This window comes from Globicephala melas, chromosome 13 (genome assembly GCF_963455315.2).
Source record: "Globicephala melas chromosome 13, mGloMel1.2, whole genome shotgun sequence".
NCBI lineage: Eukaryota > Metazoa > Chordata > Mammalia > Artiodactyla > Delphinidae > Globicephala > Globicephala melas.
The window spans coordinates 77,055,169-77,075,181 of NC_083326.1; the positions used below are offsets into that span (position 1 = coordinate 77,055,169).

The 20,013-nt window shown below is 36.4% G+C and overlaps 1 protein-coding gene across 2 annotated transcripts in view; it reads right to left on the reverse strand.

Annotated features, from left to right (window-relative positions):
- MED13L (mediator complex subunit 13L) overlaps positions 1-20,013 on the reverse strand; it is a 300,989-nt gene that overhangs the window by 58,844 nt on the left and 222,132 nt on the right. For both annotated transcript variants that reach the window (XM_030860441.3, XM_030860440.3), the window contains exons 5-7: positions 6,937-7,082; positions 3,868-4,062; positions 3,313-3,501 (exon numbers count right to left, since the gene is read on the reverse strand). In XM_030860441.3, coding sequence (XP_030716301.1) covers positions 3,313-3,501; positions 3,868-4,062; positions 6,937-7,082 — 530 coding nt within the window. The remainder of the gene's footprint in view (positions 1-3,312; positions 3,502-3,867; positions 4,063-6,936; positions 7,083-20,013) is intronic.

Below are 20,013 nucleotides of genomic sequence, written 5' to 3' on the forward strand. Positions count from 1 at the left end.
CAGCATGTGGGATCTTCCCACTGCGCCACCGGGGAAGCCCCTCAGCTCTATTTTTTAAAAAAAGAAAGAAAAAACAAACCCCAATGCTTACATTCTTAGGAACAGAAACTTTCTTGTTCTCCAGAAAAGTACTGTTATAATACAAGTGAGATAAATTAACGGAGACAAGAAATTTGATCTTTCATTGCTACCTTTTATCTTAAAAGTCCTCTGACTTGGTTCATGGTACAAAATAAATCATTTTGATTTTACAGTGGATTTTCAAATGCCTATTATAAAACTAGGCAAAGTGAAGAAACAAAGAGAAGTAGATAACATAGCCCTTTGCCCCCAAACACCCTACAATACAGCCAAACAGATCGTAAATCCATGGTATCATAAGGGAATTATTTATGGCGAAAACAGGAGAGGGCACGGGGAAAGCAAGCCACAAAATCTTTTCTGATTAAAGTTGGGTAAATGCTTTTCAGTAGCTTTTAATGATTTAACTAAAATGTGAGTCAGACCTTATATGGAATTAAATGAGAACTGTACTCCATGCTGTTAAATGCATATTGAATGTTTCTTCTCACAATTATCTCCATAAACAGAAAACACAAGCTGATGTACCTATCCACACGAGGCAGAACTGTTTGGCCCTCCGAGAATCCATGCTAATCTAGGAGACTCTTGGCCATTTTAAGGGGCAAAGTAACCCACTTTGTCCTATGTCTAGGAAAACACGGCAATGCTCAACATCAGTCAAGTGCAGAATGACAAGGCTGAGCAGGACTCTTGCTGATGGAATATTAGGAGTCCTAAGCTGTAATTCAACATTATTATGATGTATAAACTTGGACAAATTAATTTTATTACAAATATATCAGTCACTTTTAGTTTTGTTTGTTTTGGGGAATGAGGAGGCATCAAGAGATTTATTTACCCAGGGCCTAGCACAATGACATACACAGAGTTAGAAGGGAAGAAATCTGAATATCTATAGTTACAAGGTACACTTGAAACCCACCATAACAAAACAACTTTTTTTTTTAGGTTTACTCTCTCTCTCTTTTTTTTTTTGCCCCACACGGCATGTGGGATCTTAGTTCCCAGACCAGGGATCGAACCCGTGCCCCCTGAAGTGGAAGCATAGAATCCTAACCACTGGACCACCAAGGAAGTCCCCAAACTTCTTTTTTTTGAATTATGGATTTAGAGTTCTGAACTGATCAAAGGTCAAGGCATCATGCATACAGCAGGCCTTCAGTTTTAAGGTGAACACAAATTTCACTAAGTACCAGGCAAAACAAAAACAAACATAAACAAAAACTGATGCCAACTTATGTAGTATAACTGTTAAAAATCCAAATCCAAGCTTTGATATGAAATATGATTAACATTTTTCAAAATACTGGTAATTCTAGACTCTTTAAAATATATTTTAAATACTGGTAATTTTTTTTCAGTAGCTTTTTTTTCAAAATACTGGTAATTCTAGACTCTTTAAAATATATCTTCTCTATGATATTATTATAAAAAACTGTACAAGTATTTTTATGCTTTTTCAGTTTAAAGTAGTTTTTTTTTTTTTGCGGTACGCGGGCCTCTCACTGTTGTGGCCTCTCCCGTTGAGGAGCACAGGCTCTGGATGCACAGGCTCAGCGGCCATGGCTCACGGGCCCAGCCGCTCCGCGGCATGTGGGATCTTCCCGGACCGGGGCACGAACTCGTGTCCCCTGCATCAGCAGGCGGACTCTCAACCACTGAGCCACCAGGGAAGCCCCAGTTTAAAGTAGTTTTAATAAAAACTGATTGACAGCAAATCCTTTCATAGGAGATCATCCAAATTCTCTGCTCTACCATATTAGAGCCGGACATAGTACATTTTTTCACCATCTTAGTAACTACAAGGCTCTTAAAAACAAAGGCTAGGGACGTCCCTGGTGGTCCAGTGGCCAGGACTCCACGCTTCCACTCCAAGGGGCAGGGGTTCGATCCCTGTTAGAGGAACTAAGATTCCGCAAGCCATGTGGCACGGCCAAACCCTCCCCCTCCCCACCCCCCCAAAAAACCCAAAGGCTACGTGTTGTCCATTTCTGTCTCCCACACAGTATCTGAGTAATTCCTTCCAGATAACTTAATACTGTGTGCTGAAACTGGAGTTTTGAGCACTGCTTTAAATTTCTTACACTACTGTTTGTATATTGCTTTATTGTTTACCAAGCACTGTCAAGTACATGATCTAATATGTATAATAACCCTGGAAACTTTATAGTATTTAACAGAGAAGGAAACTGGTGTTCAGAGCAAGTATGAGAATTAAATAAGGTCACTCACATAGTAGGAACTACAGCTAGGTTTTAAAATTAGATTCAATCACAAAGTCTATACTTTTCCCCAATATATTATTTAACCATGAACATTTACTGAATGCCACTACATGCCAAGCACTATGCTAGAAACTCTGAAAAACTGTCTTATCTGACCCTCACGAAACTCACCACATGATGAGCATGTATCATGCCTGATAGTCTGTTTTCAAAGTTTAGCAGCCAAGGCTTTACTTACTCTGATGCTCCTGCCAACACGGCCCACATTAAATACCTATAATTAATCTCATTTCAGCTCAAGTATGATGAGTATCCTTTTCTCATTGACTAGATTTTCAATTAAAATGAAGTCAACTACAACAACAAAAAAGTTAATATAGGATATATACTACTCAAAAAAGAAGGCAACATTCTCCCAAATTAAACAATTTCTGTATTTTTCCAAGAAGGAAGAATGTTGAAATTGACAAATTTTTCAAATGTAATTAATATTTGTCATTACTGTAGATAAATACATTATTGAAAGGACAAGGCATTTATTCAGAAATCCTGGATGTTAGACTAACTTTATAATATAATAAGGAAAGAGAATTCATCCAAGACTTGTCCCTGGCTGGCAACAGCCAATTGGGCAAAGGCATCAACCATTCTCTGATTTAGTATTTTCCTTTTTTTAAAAAAAAAAAAAAAAAGAAAGAAAAGAAACTCACATCTTGTCTCCTAAATGCACCCACATCAGTATAAAAGAGCAGATGCACATGGAGAACTTACGAGAAACAATTAAACTGTGTAATTTGAGTAAAGACTAATACAGGCACAATTAAAATTCTGAGCTCATAAATTCTGTTTGTTTACAATTTTCTTTCTCCATTTTGTAAAATCCCCATATTACTCTATCTCCATCTCTTCCACCAGGAATTTCTCAATGTGTTTTCTCACCTGTTCCACGGCAAGGGAACTACACGATTTTCTGGGATCTCTTCCACACCCGGACCGCACTCACCTATGACAGCCTGTTCTGGAGAGGTGGGCGGGGTGAGCGGCATCCCACAGTTACTTGGGTCCTTCACACTACCAAGTCCCTGCTGCCCAACTGTAATATGGCCTCCGGTACCAGCAACACTCTGAGGAACTGGGAGGTCATTCTGAGAGATCAAAACAAAAGCTGAAGGATAAACCATCCGAACACCACCTGTGAGGCAAGAGAGAGAGAGCACAAGGCCTGAGAAAAAGTTCACACTCGACCGCCAAATTCATTATTCCAGTGGTCAGAGTCAAAGCTCACTAGGTACTGCCAAAAGTGATAGGTTTCGTCCTTTCATAAGTTAATAGCTATTTAAACATGTGTTCCAACATTATCATAATAGCATTTGGAATACGGGGACCATTGGTGCTTCAGGCAAGATAACTACTCAGCAAATACCACTGTGTCAAGAGAATTCAAAAAGATGGGAAAATTATGGAGATTATTTTTGATGAATCTGAATGATTATCTCTTTAAATTAAGGAAGATGAAGAAGATAGAATTAAGTTCTTCAGGCAAAATATTTTCTCTTACCAACAATTACTTCTACTGCCACGGGGAAATCATCATCATACCCCAACTCCTCCTCTTCTTTCAATTCTTCTTTCTTTTTCAGCACCATTGGGTAGAAATACTGCCATTCCTCAATCAACTTACGGGTGGCTGGGTCTGACATCTTGTATGCTTGGCCTGTTAGCGTGCCATTTAAGCCATAAGGACTTACCAGTACTAAAGCAGAGAGGAGAAACATACGTTACAGATCACAGTAATAATTCTTGCTTAAGTGTAATGCTACATGTACGGTAATTTTTAGAGTGAAGCACAGTATCACTTAATGTATATTGCTCTTTATTTCCTAACTCCTTTTAAAGTGTAATTTTTAAAACTTTCTCATTTTAGTACTTCTTATTTATATGTCTCTCAACGCAAATCAATTTTTGAAATCAGATGGGGGAGGTATAACACTGTCTGACAGCTATATCAACACACAATATATAAACTATCTATACATTAAAGCATATAAACATCTGTTTGGTAATAGCTTATACAATGTGAATACTGAATCTTCCATGACAGAAGAAGACCATTCAATACATATACCCCAAAACCAGTCTAGGACTTGAACATTCTTCCTATGGTTTCCTGAGACTTCCTAAATATTTGAGGTAATTTTAAAATAATATATACATAAAACATCTAATAGCAGGAAAGCCTTAATGTACCAAGTCTGAAACATAATGTTATGTATAATTTCAATTATGACTGTTTTGGAGGTCTGCTGATTAAACAACTCTAAATAAAATTTATTTTACGCAAAATAAAGGATTCAAAGTCCCTCTCTCTCTTATTCTTTCACTGTTTGACCTTGATGTCATTTTCACTGAGCTAGACACAAAAATGTAGCTAATGTAATACTGTATAACTCAGCCAGTTCTTAGTCTCATGGTGAGTATTTTGACCTTCTGAATAACACTTTTCTGGGGATAAAGGTTACTTCTCCTTAATCCTGATTTATAAAAAAATCTCAGCATAGGCATTAACTGGGAAGTCCATTTTGGGGGATGGCTTTATTTTTTTAACAGCTGGATGATGTATCACATCAATCAAGACAGAGATGGCTGTAGACATCATATATTTCGTGTTGCCTTTCTGCTGTTCCGTACTGATGCAAATGAGATAAAAATACTGATCTAACCAACACACATAATCAAGGGCAATTTTCCTGTTTTCACACTTCTAGGAAATCTCCACATCAATATGGTTATGTTCACTATAATTATCTATATGCCAACACCTGCCCTAAGAATGTACCTTCTCCTCACCAATCATGGGAAATAGGCAGGATAATGCCCCACAAAGTCTTCCATGATTCAAGGTATTAGTAAGAAACCAGTAAGATTTAAAATAAGTAGTCTATAGGGACCTGGTATTGCCAATACTATCTTTCCTCATGACTAGTAATGCCCTCTGCTATTATCATAAGTAAATCCTTTTATTTTGCTTGACAAAAATCTAAAGTCAGGGACTTCCCCGGTGGCACAGTGGTTAAGAATCCTCCTGCCAATGCAGGGGACACGGGTTCGAGCCCTGGTCCAGGAAGATCTCATATGCCGCGGAGCAACTAGCCCGTGAGCCACAACTACTGCAGCCCGTGTGCCTAGAGCCTGTGTTCCGCAACAAAGAGAAGCCACTGCAATGAGAAGGCCACGCACCGCAACAAAGAGTAGCCCCCGCTCGCCACAACTAGAAAAAGCCCGCGCACAGCAACGAAGACCCAACGCCAAAAAATAAATAAATAAATAAAATCTAAAGTCAGATGATCCTCAACACTTTGAGTCAAGGAAACACAATATTTAAATAATCTCATGTATTACTATCTGAACTGCCTTTTAAATGACTCTAGAACAAGGAAACACGGTATTTAAATAATCCTGACACAGTATTTAAATAACACAGTTTTTAAATATGCACATACTGTACAACTCTTAAGTGTACAGTTTGAGAATTGGGTCATTTCGAATTACATAGTAGTTCATACACAAAACATCCAAAATTACAGAATAATAAAGTAAATAGCTTAAAATGTGTTGCAAGATGGAGGAAAATGTAGGCAATAATCAGGACACAATTACATGAGGTTCAATGTTCTTTTTTACCTTAAAAAAGACCTTAATAATCCTTAAGGTAAGAAAAAGATGCTTTCATCAAATTAAATCAGAATCATTTGTAGGAAACCAAAAAGCCATCATAAATAATATGGAGGCTAAATACTCATTTGACAGACTATTGTATCAATAAAAATACTTTAGTTAATTTTATTAAAAAACATTTTTTAATTACATTTTGTGATATACTAAGACTGTTTCAACCAGACATCGCTAGAACTGATAAATTAGATTGAACTAAAAAAGATATTTCTATATGGTTCGATTTAATATTATAACATTTAAAAAGAGTTATTCATCGAAAATTATGAATTCCAAACACAAAACCAAAGCTTTAGAATGCACAGCTAGAGAAAAAGGGACATAGCATTATTTTGGTGATATCTAGGTGATTAGTTGAGAACTAATGAGAATATGAATGTAAGTTAAATTACAACCAAATACCTACAAACAATGTAGTCTGTAATTAAAAGAAAATAAGATATTAATATCAATGAAGAAACTACATACTATACAACTCTAGAAATCTGATTTTGGTTGAAATTTCAAATAGTACAAAGTTTAACAGTAATTTTCTGTAAGTCATTACATTCCTAAAACCACGGGACAATGAAAACCTTTAATTTATAATATTTGTCAATTACTCATTGGATTACATTTTTCAAATACTTATTAAGCCTCTTTTGATATAAAGGAAATTCTCCACATTTTATTCCTCAATACACATAAGACCATGTTGTATGTGAGAAGCTTTCAGTAAAAAACTAGCAAGCTGTTATCACTTACTTGTGGTCTTCTCTTTCTTCTTCAGAAATCGATCCTTATTGCTTAGCTTAACTATTCAAGATAGTATCTCATTCTGTAAAACCTTACTGGGAAAGGTGGCTATCCACTTGGTGGGGAAGGGTGGAGAGCAGGGACATCATCTTTTACTTACCTTGAAATGGTGCAGGTGAAGACTGAGCCATGTGTATATGCTCCTCATTGATCAAATAAATTGGCTGGTGTTGGGCAATCTCCACACTTGTGCATACATTACTTTCCCCATGAAGAAAGAATGTGAAAGCACAGGACAAATGCTCACTAAAATAGAAAAAATGAGAAACTCAGCTCTACATTTTCGTAGGAAACAGGTGCTAGAGACAGGAACTACAGATGTGACACAGCTCTACTTTATTACCATCCAGCAAAGCCTGCCCCTGATGATATGAATAAGCACAAACTTTTAGTTGACTGTGGACAAATAACAATAACTTGACAAACTAAATTTAAAATGCCAGATAAATAGAAAAATTAGTTATGTTCCACTCTGAAATTGAAAGCTATTGTGCAGAATGCTTTCTGTTTCCTTTGCATAAAGTCTCCTATGCCAACTATAAACTCCTAAGGACAGAGAAGAATCATAACATTTTTCTACCTTCTCATGTATTACTATCTGAACTGCCTTTTAAATGGCTCTAGAACAATGACAAAAGAGTTCTGCATATGTTTGGTATGACATAACAATAAGATCAAATTTACAAGCTTACAATGTTACAGTAAGGTTAAAATTATTGATCTAAAAACAGCAATCAACAACCCTGCTGTATGTAAATTCCCCATATACAACTGCTAAGGTAATATGAGCCTCTAAATGGGCTGGTAATCTATTATATTTAATTTTTACAATTTACCTCTGATCACAAAATTTTATTAAAGCATTCCACTTCTCCATTTTCCACACAGTTAGCTAAAAATTGATAAAAATGACGTGTCTTGGAGAAAAATAATTTCAAAATTAATATAGTGGCACATTCTTTCAAAGTTGTTAACTTTGGTCCTAAGCCACCCATAACATCTCCATTTCTCAAGACAGCTTATAAGAACATTTGCCTGATGAACCAAAATCACTGTATTCCAGGCAACCACAATTTAAAAACTCATCTCCAACATTTCCTTCTTTTCAAAAGTTCTCTAAAATATTATAAAGTGTACTTTGAGTACTACTCAAAAAGTTAAAATTTAAGTATAAAATTATAACGCTTTACAGAAAAATTGAAATAAAAATGATAAAATTTCCACTCTATCCCACAGTGAAGCATATATATTCTTCCTTGACAAGTATGTTGAGATGATCTGAGAAAATTTTGTATTTTACTAGAATGTGAAGCTTCGTCAATAGGAAACACCTAGTCTTGATATTTGGGTATTTAGCACAACAGAGTATCTTTTCTTTTTAAATTTATTTATTTATTTATTTATTTTTGGCTGTGTTGGGTCTTCGTTTCTGTGCAAGGGCTTTCTCTAGTTGCAGTGAGCAGGGGCCACTCTTCATTGCAGTGCGCGGGCCTCTCACTGTCGTGGCCTCTCTTGTTGCGGAGCACAGGCTCCAGGTGCGCAGGCTCAGTAGTTGTGGCTCACGGGCCCAGCTGCTCCGCGGCGTGTGGGATCTTCCCAGACCAGGGCTCAAACCCGTGTCCCCTTCATTGGCAGGCAGATTCTCAACCACTGCGCCACCAGAAAAGCCCCACAACAGAGTATCTTAATCTTAAGATACCAACTAAAATTTTGTTAAGAATTTTGAAAAATTTAAACATCTCCTTAACACCATACACCTAAGTTTCAAGTTCACAAAGAGGAACAATGCATGTAATTTAAATGTACATAAGTATAAAGCAGTATCAATAGTAAAAATGTGCTGTCCTTTATTTATGGAAATGACACTGAAAACATATCCTCCATGCACAACATTACGCCAGGCACATAAGAACACCAAAATATAGATTAACTGATTGTGGATTTGTAATTTTCCATTTGTAAAATTCAGTGGAGGAGTTGGAGCTGACTTATCCCTACTGTGCCTACTATCCCATGCAGTCATCAGAATATTTATAAGACAACTGGTTAGAGTTACAGATACTGAGTACAGCCCAGAGTATGTTCTCATTCCACTGAACACAAATGCAACCAACATTTGTCTATCAACCAGTAAGTGAGGAGAATGGTGCAAGAAGCCTGAAGTGACAACAAATAAAACAGGATCCTTGTCCTCAAGGAGCATATAAACTAACAAAAGATTGATATAAATGCATATTAACAAAATAAAGCCAAGCACAAATACAGAAAGAGAAAACCCAAAATGCCACAGGAAGGCTAAAGGATACTAATTTTTTCAATTTGGAAGATCCAAATGCTTTAAGAAGATGAAATCAAATGAAAGGCTGATTTCAGTGCAGAGAGAAAAGAAAGAGAGGAAATATGAGGCAAGGAGTAGATGCAGTGAGAACAGGATATAGCTTCGAAATTCTAAAAGGAGGAGAGACATGACATGATGGGAAAGGAGTCTGGAAAAGAAGTCAGAGGTCACCCTTGAGACAACCAAAAAGTCTTGCATGTAAAAAATAGCAGGGAGCCGATTTAAGGTTTGGTTTTTAAAAGTCAGCTAAGTCTAAAGAATCGTGATAAAAACTTCAAAATAGCATTCATCTGAATTTGCTATGTCCCAAAAGACACAGAGAAGCACAAATGAAAAAGGTAGGAAGTGAATCAATGGCCTATTTTTTATATTGATAACTTTAAAAACAAAACATGTTTTTTTAAAAGAGACAAAACTACACAAGAAAAAGAGCAAGTTATGGGTGAAATATAACAGAAGCCACCAGTAACTATATAATGTTTGGTATGTTACTTCACTGTTCTGATCAGTTTCCTCATATGTAAAATCAGCTGCTGGCACAAATTGCTGGGCCCCCCAGAAGTAATAATTCAGAAGGTCCAGGATGGGCCCCAAGAAGCTACATTTCTACCAAGTTCTCAGTGATGCTGCTGCTGCTACTCCTAGCCCAAGGACCACACTTTGAGAATCACTGAACTCTATGGTACATAAATCTTTTTCCAGCTATAAAATTTATTTTTCTCTAATATTACATGAAACAAGAGGGCAAGGAGGACAACTCTGACACTAGAGAGTAGAATTCTCCTGAAGTATACACTTGAAAACCTACTAATTTTGGTTGCCTTTGGGGAATGAAGTGGCATGACCCCAGGATAAAGAAAGAATTCACAATTTTCTTTTATGCTTTTTGCATGTGGGGCCATGTGTCACACAGAAGTAATGGAGGCAAGATCTGAAGGAAGCCCCTGCCTCTCATCTTATGCAGTGTGCTTGCTGGCCCAACCAGAGGAATCCACAGGGTTTCATCTCGCCATTCGGCTCTTAGTTGAAGTCTGCTGAGATCATCTTTGACTTTGATTCTGTTATCCAGCATATAGGATATTTAATCAGCAAGCCATCGATATCTTTATTCATGTCATTGCTAAAAACAGTGAATAAGACTATACTGAGGAAAGAATCCTGTGTCATTTTATGAGGTAATTCCCAAGTTGCAAATTCTCCCAAGTGCTGCCACACATTTACTATTTCTTGTCTACAAAGGACAATCTAAAAGATTAATATGTCAAATGTCTTTATAAAATGCAGACACATAACAACTACCACATTACCCTGACCTAGAAACCTGCCTAAAAGTAAAATTCAGGTAGTATGATACAGAAGTCAACCCCCCTAATCTACAGATGAGAAAATAAGGATAAAACCTGTGGCTTGCAAATGCCATTCTTAGAAACACAGCTGGAATTAGACTTGAAATTTAGTGATCTTTCCTCTAGCTAGATTGTCTTTAAATGAGAATACTAATTTCTATCTCTACCAACTTATATTTTTAAATAGGTAAATGAGATCAGAATTGTGAATCAACACTGAAAACAAGTTCATTGATTACAATGAACTTTGTAACATTTATTACAAAGTTAGGAGGTAAAACTTATTACAAGCTTCATACATGTTCTTGCTTCTTCTCACCTATTACCCACTCTTACCTGAACCTTTAATCACTCAACTCCATCTATTTCATATACTCTCATCATCTGAAAATTGAAAAGGGCTTTAGAGATGATCAGGCTCAACCCCTTTCTAATTCGGGGGAAGGCAAATCTGTGCTCAAAGTTATACAATAGTTTAGAGCACAGTTGGAATAAGAATTCAGGTCCCCCTCTTAACATGGTGTTCACAGTGCATTCATGATGTTTCTACCTTCGATGTTTCTACCTTAGGTCAATGCTACCTTCGCCCTGTATAATACATTCCATCATCAGCATGACCACATACTTTGTAACTTAAGTCACTCCCTGCATCATTTCTATTAACCCCCTACTGCCATAGACCAGAAGGTACTATTCAAATGAATACACATTGTAATTTCACCCTAACTAAAGTTGGAGCCTAACCTCTGTTCTTTTAGGGTGCTCCACTTAACAAATATTCCAACGTTCTCGGCTCCGTTTATTCTCCCCTGTTTACTCAGTAAATAAGGTCTGCTGTAAGCAATTCTTCATTTAACCTCCTTTTCGCCTTAAATATGTATGTAGTTACACTTACCTCACTCTTCCCCAGAATCCTAGAGGATTACAGATTTCCTTTTCTCTGTAAAAGTACTCCCATTCTCATTCTCTGCCACTCCTGAGTAGTCTTTATTTCTACCTCTTTACTTGCTCTTCACTTGAGCATGTTACTCCTTTAGGGCTCCTTTATCTTTCTCCCTCTATTGACTAAGATCAAATAATCAACATGTAAATAAAATGATTAGTATAATAGTAGTATTAATACTAATATCACTAAATAACCTGTCTATAAATAACTTTTGTGTTATAAAAGAAATTTTAAAAAAGAAATAAATATACTAAGATATAAAATAATGGGAGTGCTATTTTAAAAAGGAATAGGTCAGAGAAAAACTTTTCTGAAAGAAGGGGGAGCATTTAAACAGGTATGAATCTTAAGAAAATTATATGTGCAAAGACATTGAATTAGAGATATTTCCTTTTTAAAAGGAAAGGAAATTTTAAAAAGGAAATTTTTAAAGCATTTATTCTTTAAAAAAATTTATTATAGTTGATTAAAAAAGGAAATTTTAAAAAATTTTAAAACATTTTAACGGCTGCATCATTGTGAAAATGAAGACAACTGTAAGATGAATTTGGAAATACGGATATAATTTGTTCCCTCTCTGTCTATCAAAAAGATAAAGATCATCAGAATGGCTGAAAAATAATAAATCCATCTAGATAATGCTTACACAAGACATACAAAATCAAACCACACCAAAAAAAAAGAGTAGAAAATGATATTCCAGGTAAATCTAAATAAAAATAAAGCTGGTACAGAAACAGCAATAAACAAAATATTTTAAAAACTTAGGTTCATCATTACAGAATAACAAACAGAGAATCCAGTAAGAAATTTAAACAATCCTGAGTGTGTAAGTACACAGCCATATGGTATGCAACGTAACTTAGAAATATATAAAGAAAAAAATGGTAGAATTACAAGGAGAAACTTATAAATCTTTGATAAATATTTTAACACACTTTTCTCAGTATTTAATAAGCAAATTATTCAGAATACCAAAAAAAAGATAAAAATATACAAACTTAAATATATATGTTGGCTTTCAAGAAATAATCTATTCTCTTTCCAAGGACACATGGAAGATGTACAAGAAAGGACTGGGAACTAGGATACAAGACAAGTCCTAAATTTCAAAGAATTGGTATCACACAGACTATACACTCTTTAATCCCAGTGCAATTTAGTTAGAAATCAACAGTTTAAAAAATAAAGGTTAAAGTAAAATCCCTTTGTTTGGAAACTTGAATATGCACTCCCTAAATAAATCATGGGTTACAGAGGAAATCACAATGGAAATCAAAAAATGTTTAAAACTGAATGACAACAAAAGTGATACATGTCAAAATCTGAGAGACACAGTGCTTTGAGAGTAATTTATATCCTTATATGCCTAAAAGGAAGTCTTAAAATAAGTGAGATAAGCTTTCAAATCAAGAAGTTGGACAGGGAGACAACAAAAAAGTCAACTCAATGGAAATAGAGGGATGAAAATAATGACAAAAACACAAAAACTTAGGGTGCGGGGGAGAAGAGAGGCAATAGAAATGATTAACAAAATCAAAACTTGGACTTCCCTGGTGGTGCAGTGGTTAAGAATCCGCCTGCCAGTGCAGAGGACATGGGTTTGAGCCCTGGTCCAGGAAGATCTCACATGCTGTGGAGCAACTAAGCCCATGCACCACAACTATTGAGCCTGTGTTCTAGAGCCCACGAGCCACAACTACTGAGCCTGCGCTCTAGAGCCCGCAAGCCACAACTAGTGGGCCCGTGTGCCACAACTACTGAAGCCTGCGTGCCTAGAGCCTGTGCTCCGCAACAAGAGAAGCCACCGCAATGAGAAGCCCACGCACTGCAACGGAGAGCAGCCCTCGCTCGCTGCAACTAGAGAAAGGCCACGCGCAGCAACGAAGACCCAACACAGCCAGAGATAAAATAAATTAATTTAAAAAAAGAAATGTATCCTTTATTTAAAAAAACAAAATCAAAACTTGTTCTTTGAGCACACTAAAAGAAAACAAACCACTAAGCCAACTGATTCGAGGAAGGGAAGGAGGGAAGGTGCCTATGCAAGGAGGGAGGGTCACCATCAAACAATCCTGAAAACCAAAAAGAGGAAGTAACCTGAGGCACTGACCACTGGGCACCAAGACTGGACACTTACTGCAAATGCCTTTTTTTGTTGTTGTTCATGCTGTTCTTTTGTCTAGAATAAACTTCCCCTCTCTTTCATCTAATTCCTACTCGTCTCTTTCAAGAAATCATCTTTAAAGCCCCAGAACAGGCAAAATGCTCCCAAACTACTCTGTATATATCTCAGTCAAAGCACCTCAGTGTTCTTAAGTTTTATGTCTAGTCCATCTGACTAAGTTTTGTGAGGACAAAAATCATGTTTTATCTATCATTTTTGGACACCCATACTTAGCATGGTGCTTGGACTGGGTAGATGCTGCATTTATCACTTACCTGAGTTTGTGATACTTTGTAACTTTCTTCTAAAATTTTCCGGCATTTTATTTGGAGACTGTGAAATAACCATGGAATTCTGAGTCATGAGACAGTGAAGAATATGAGGGGGAAAAAAAGCTGTGATACTCCAGCCAAGAATTTATTAGGGGAAACCTACCCCTAGTCTTGAGAATTTCTGACGATCCCTCTATCCGTTCTTCTAGAGGGAACCTGCTTGGGGGATATCACTGACAGCTATGGAGTATACTATGGTATGACTCTCTTTGGGACCCAAGATAGTTTATATTCTCTGAACTAGAAAGGAGACTAGCACAGAATAAATAAGGACTAACCATACAGATCAACAGGGTATTCTCTTCTGTAAATGCCATTGAGGAATTCTGTTCCTTTACTCTGTCTATTATCTACTCTAAGTAGTATGGCCAAATCAGTCCTCCTAAAACATTTATTATCAAAATCTATACTACTAAATCAATCCCATGTCATAGTCCCCACTGCCCAGAGGGAAAAAACTACACCCCCTTCTTATCAGGCAAGGCCTTCTAGACTCTGGTACAACCCACTTTTTTTTTTAAATGTAGTATTTAAAACCTTACTTCCATGTATAAACTCTCAATGACAGCCAGTTTGGAACGGTTAATACTCTGTGCATATCCCACCTACATTCCTATAACTCCACACAATTTCCTACTCCTTCCTTCTCCTTAAATCCCATCTTTCAAAGTCCAATATCACTTCTACTTTCTCCATAGAGCCGTCTCATATAAGCTCTTTTCACACAGACCTCTTCATTCTGTGCTACCAAGAGTATTTACCCTTGTTTGGCACCCATACTTTCAAAAGAACTCATTTAATTAACAAGTATTTACCAAGCACACCTACCAATCTTGTACCAAACACTCTGCTGGACTTAGACATGTGGAAATAAACAAGACCAGAATCAGCCCTTGGGTATTTTATAGTTTCTTAAGCAAAGTACCTAAAAACTTTAAAAGGTAGCAAGACCCCAGAGACTTTCAAAGGGGTAGAAATACGAAGATTAAGACATTCTGGTTACCCTCAGTTAAAACTGTGTGCTTTAATATTAAATCTCAAAAAAGGGGCCCTCATCATATAATTACAATATCTTATATTGGTTTGTACCCTATGCAATCTTAAAGAATTAACAGTTTATAGAAGGAATGAAATGAACCCATGGGAATGAGGAGAGGTTTAGCAAAAAAATCAAAACAAAACAAACTTTCCTATTATTTATAAAATATCATATATTCCATCTTAGTGTTATAATTGACTCAAATTCTATCTTCTCAGGGGTCCAGTAAGTAAAATTAAACTATATTTCAAGAAAGCTGGTTTCAATCTATCTTCCAGTGTCACCTCTTGCTATATTAATTCATACATCCAGTGGTTCCATCACCCAATTTGTTTCCTTCATAAGCCTCTGTCCTAATTTGCAAGTATTTATTTTGATGGTCTCCCCCACCATAATGTAAGCCCCCTGAAAGGAGGAACCATGTCTGTCCCACTGCCCTCTGTATCCTCAGCACCTAGACATGTAACACTTAATAGTCACTGAATGGATGAATGCAGTTTTAGTCATAACCAAAGACTAAATGACTTTTCTTTAGCGAGTTCCATCATGAAGAGAACAAGAACAGTTGATGTACACAATGAATATTTTTAAAGTGAGTAGATTAATTATTATTAAGAGAAGGAGGTAAATGTAATTTCAGTGAGAGAAAAAAGGGAACTTTAAAAACTGTTTACTTAGGAAACACAAGGGGGGCTGGTGTGGGTTGCATCTGTGTAGTTGGGAAAGGATTTGCAAAAAAGCAAAAAAGGAGGTACTGTCTTCCAAATCATTTTATTCTCTTACAATATTCTAAATCTAAGAACCATTTTTTTTTTTTTACTTCTTACACTGAGTTTTCAGAATGCAAGTATCACATGTGCTTTCAAAATGCATTAATGAATATTAATAAACTCCTGTTCTTCTCACAGTGTAAAAGTGTTTTGGTAACAGATTCACAATGCAGAATGCATTTAGATAATTTCATCTAAATGCTTTCTGTGTTATGAAATTATTATCTTAAAATTTTCCAAGCTGTCATTAACCCAATCTCTTGCAAGAAGTAATTTGCCTCCCTCTATACATCCTCATTTGGGAATATTTTGCTAATGTTACTTTATCATTTCCTTTCCTTAAAAATATACCATTTACTTTGTCAGCCTTCACAAAGACTACGTTGAGATCCTTTGCTCACCGGCATACTGACCTTTCTCTTACTGGACAGGCCTTAACTTTCATCTCCTTTTTAAAAGATGGTGACATTATATAATATTCAAATAAGAGTTGATTAAATTATTTTATAAAATCCTGAGATGCTCTCACTATTTCAGATATCTTCCCTTTAAATTAGAAGTTAAACCTGATTACAAAGGCAATGAAAATGTCCAGGAAAGTTAATGGCACATAGTTTTTTTTTAAATGAGAGAGTACTTGCATTATAACTGTTAAATTATCATTACAACTCTATGAATAGTCACCCTTCTAAGAAAGTTACCAGTTACACTGTTTCAATACAAAATTGCCTCAGTGAACAATTTTTCTTCATGTATATAGGTATACACATATGTGATACAACACATATGTATATATTTATAAATACACACACATGCAATATAATATATATAAGAGAAATTAAATCAGCAAGCTCTATGACTGTTCCTTTCTACCCTTCCAACCTCAAAGCTAAGTCGGTCCTCCTCAGCAGTGAATTCGGCACTGTGGTGGTGCATTAATTCTTCCCCATCACAAGGGTACTGTTCCTGGCACTGTAGTGGTAACAGAGCAGCAACGCCTCTTGCATTAATGCAAAAACAATGCTCTAGTGGCCTAAAGGACTTAATGTTTCTCCCTGGGTATCTCACGTACTAGAAGCAAATGACAGTGTGGAGGCTCTGACTCAGTATATCTTTGATCAAAAGGCAGGAAGAGTGTGAGGGTTCCCATCCTGATGGTACAAACTATTAATTTTCAAGATGCCAAAATAGACATAGGAGCTGCTCTAGTCAGTGATGTGTGCTTGGAAATCAGAAGCTGATATACACAATATTTGAGGAGACTTACGAAAGTCATCTTATTAAAATCTCTCTTGAGGTTTACTAAACTAGGCCAGGTTATCTAGTCTCAGTCTCTGGATAACCCTTTGAAAATTCAATGGGAGACTGCCTGGCAGAGAATACAGATTAAAGTGACATTTATATTAGGTAACTCATAACGATTAAAGTACTTTTACTGCTCACTTTAAGACGTGCTTGGATTCTTTTTTTTTTTTTTTAAAGTATGAAACAAAACTTTAATCTATTTTTTGGTTACTTTAAAAGACAGTAACAACGTTGGGGGGTAGGGGTGGGGGGTAGAATAGTGGAAGGGTATAGGGAACCACATACATTTTTCTACCATTTTCTCATGAAGTACTAATTAGGCATTATATATTGCTAAGAACAAAAAAGGATCAACTGACACTAAAATAGCTAAGATTTTATATATATGCCTGAGAGCATAAACTAGCCTTTCTCTGTCACTCCTTACTGCTAAACTGAAATGCTATATCTTCCCAAACTACAAAATACATTTGTATAGTACATCTTAAAATCAGTGACTGTTTACTTGGTATTTTACACAAACGTCCAACCACCATGACAGATTCTGCTGCTGGAGGAGGAGCCTGAGTGACAGACATGGTGGAGTCCTTGCCAGCTTGAAAGAAACATAGGGACAGACCTCTGACATCTGTCTAGATTCCCACAAGCAGCTCACAGTGGGAGAAATAACTTGCCAAAAAGCATAAAGCAGATGGGAATTCCACTATGCTGCCATTCATCAGGTGAGCAACAGCAAGTAGGACTTTACCTATGTGGTCAAACAAAAAAACAGAGACAAAAATAGAAAGAAAATCTGTTAACAAATAAGTGCTAGGTATATAGTCTTTTTGCTTTCATAGACTGTTATTTTTCCATACTCCATTACTATAGTTTCCATCACATATGAGTATCAACCCTTATTATTTTTTCCTGCCTCATTATATTATACGTAAACTACCTTAACACTTCTAGAACAAGATGAGGCAGGTTAAAGAGGGAAGGATCCATGTTGAGATTTTCTTTCTGTCTCATACCCTAATTCTACTCCATAACATGTTACCAAAAAGCCCGAACGAACTTTTTGGCCAAAGCAATATTTAAGGAACTGATAATGTTACAGAGTTATGTTATAGTATGTATTTAATGAGAGCTAATACATAAAGAAACAGTACAACAAAATTATTTTATGTCTCTATTTACAGTGATGGTTCTAGCTATATTTTTAAGGCACTGTCTACAATAAAGCAGGAAGAACATCTAACTTTTTATATTGCTCTATTTCAGATCTAGCAGCTGACACTCAATGTAGCTTGGCAAGTTCTTTAAAGGCTTTCCAATATTTGGCATTAGCCTACCAGAGAGCAGGGCCTTTTATATTCAGCTTTGCTGCAAAATGTCTCACTCACCAGTACTCAAAGGAGGTCACAGTTTTCCCAGCAAAAGGAAAATAAAATTGGAGCTGACACTTATTTGGTAGAATGCTGTTATCAGCAAGTATTTATCTTCCATACTCTTCCCATGCCACAGGCCTACACCAGAAGCTAGTTTTTTCTCTTCTTTATTCAAAACACAGTGCAGCCTTTAATCATCAGCACTGCTTGCAATCCCAACTCCCCTATCCCTATTATAAGAAAAATAAATCTGTTGGCTAAAATGAACAAAAATAAACATAAGATGCTTCTATACTTTTCTTATAGTGTACTTAAAACTATGAAGTCAAAGATAGCTACAGGTTTAGCAATATGTTAAACAAATTCTGAACAGAATTAACTTTGATTCTTAACAGTTAAAAGCAATTTCTCCTAATGAGGTAAAATTCAGCTGAGAGGATGTAAAAGAAAAAGTAGATACTGGAACTAACGGAGTCATTAGTTGCTATAAATAAGGATGGCATTAGCATCTCCTTTAAGAGATCAACAGAATACACAAGATCCTTCAGGTGATGGATGCAGCACCTAAAGAGTTGGTGTATACCCCAGAGACACCCAATAAAAACTCACTCTTCAAACTATTCTAATATATACAGTTGTTACATCAACACTTATTTAATGATAATGACATACAATCAGCATCTGGTCATTACCAACAGTATGAATGCTTTAAATTATGGATGTTTGATTTTTTTTTTTTTTGAGAGCACCAATTTGCAAAAGGTTTCGAGGAAAAAAAAATTCTGACAGAGAATCTCCTTTCATCATCAAGAATCAGTAGCTTAGCCACCTTTCAGACAGTTTAGAAGTTTTTTAAGATAGTTTCAGGGGGAAAAGAAAGCTCTGAACAAAACAAAACAGATGCTGTGTTTAAGAGTGGCAGTGGAGGGAAGCAGGGGAGAAGAGATGACACATAAGATGGGAGGCAGTGGTGGGTACAGAAGGCGTCTTCTCTGAGGAAGGGCAAACGAGAAGTCAGCCCTGGTGAGACCTCAGAGAGAGGAGTTTAGGTAGAGGGCACATACGAAAGCCAGGAGTACAGGAAGAAGCTTAATATGTTTGGGGAACAGAATGGTCACTGTGTTTGAAAGCTCATAAATAGGAAGGAGACAGGTACAAAATAAGATCAAAGAGGTGAGCAGGGTTTGCATCATGTAAACCTTTCAACAATGAGATGGGGCTTGAATTTTATTCTAAATACACTGATAAACCCTGCAGGATTTTAAAGCAAAGGAATTACCATGGTCTCATTTATATTCTGAAAGGATCACCTTTAGTTACTCTCTCGGATAATTCATTATGAAGGAGTTAAGAGTAGAAGCAGGAAGACCAGCTAGAAGGCTAGCTTGGAAGCCCAAGTGAGAGAAAAACATGGCTTAGAGTAGGGTGGTAGCAGTGAAGACTAAGGGACATGGATTCGAAATGTATTTCAAAAAGAGAGCTGACAGGACATGCAGGCAGACACACTATGAAGGGAGTCGGACACATTAGTAAGGAAAGAGGTAAGGGTGACATATCATACTTG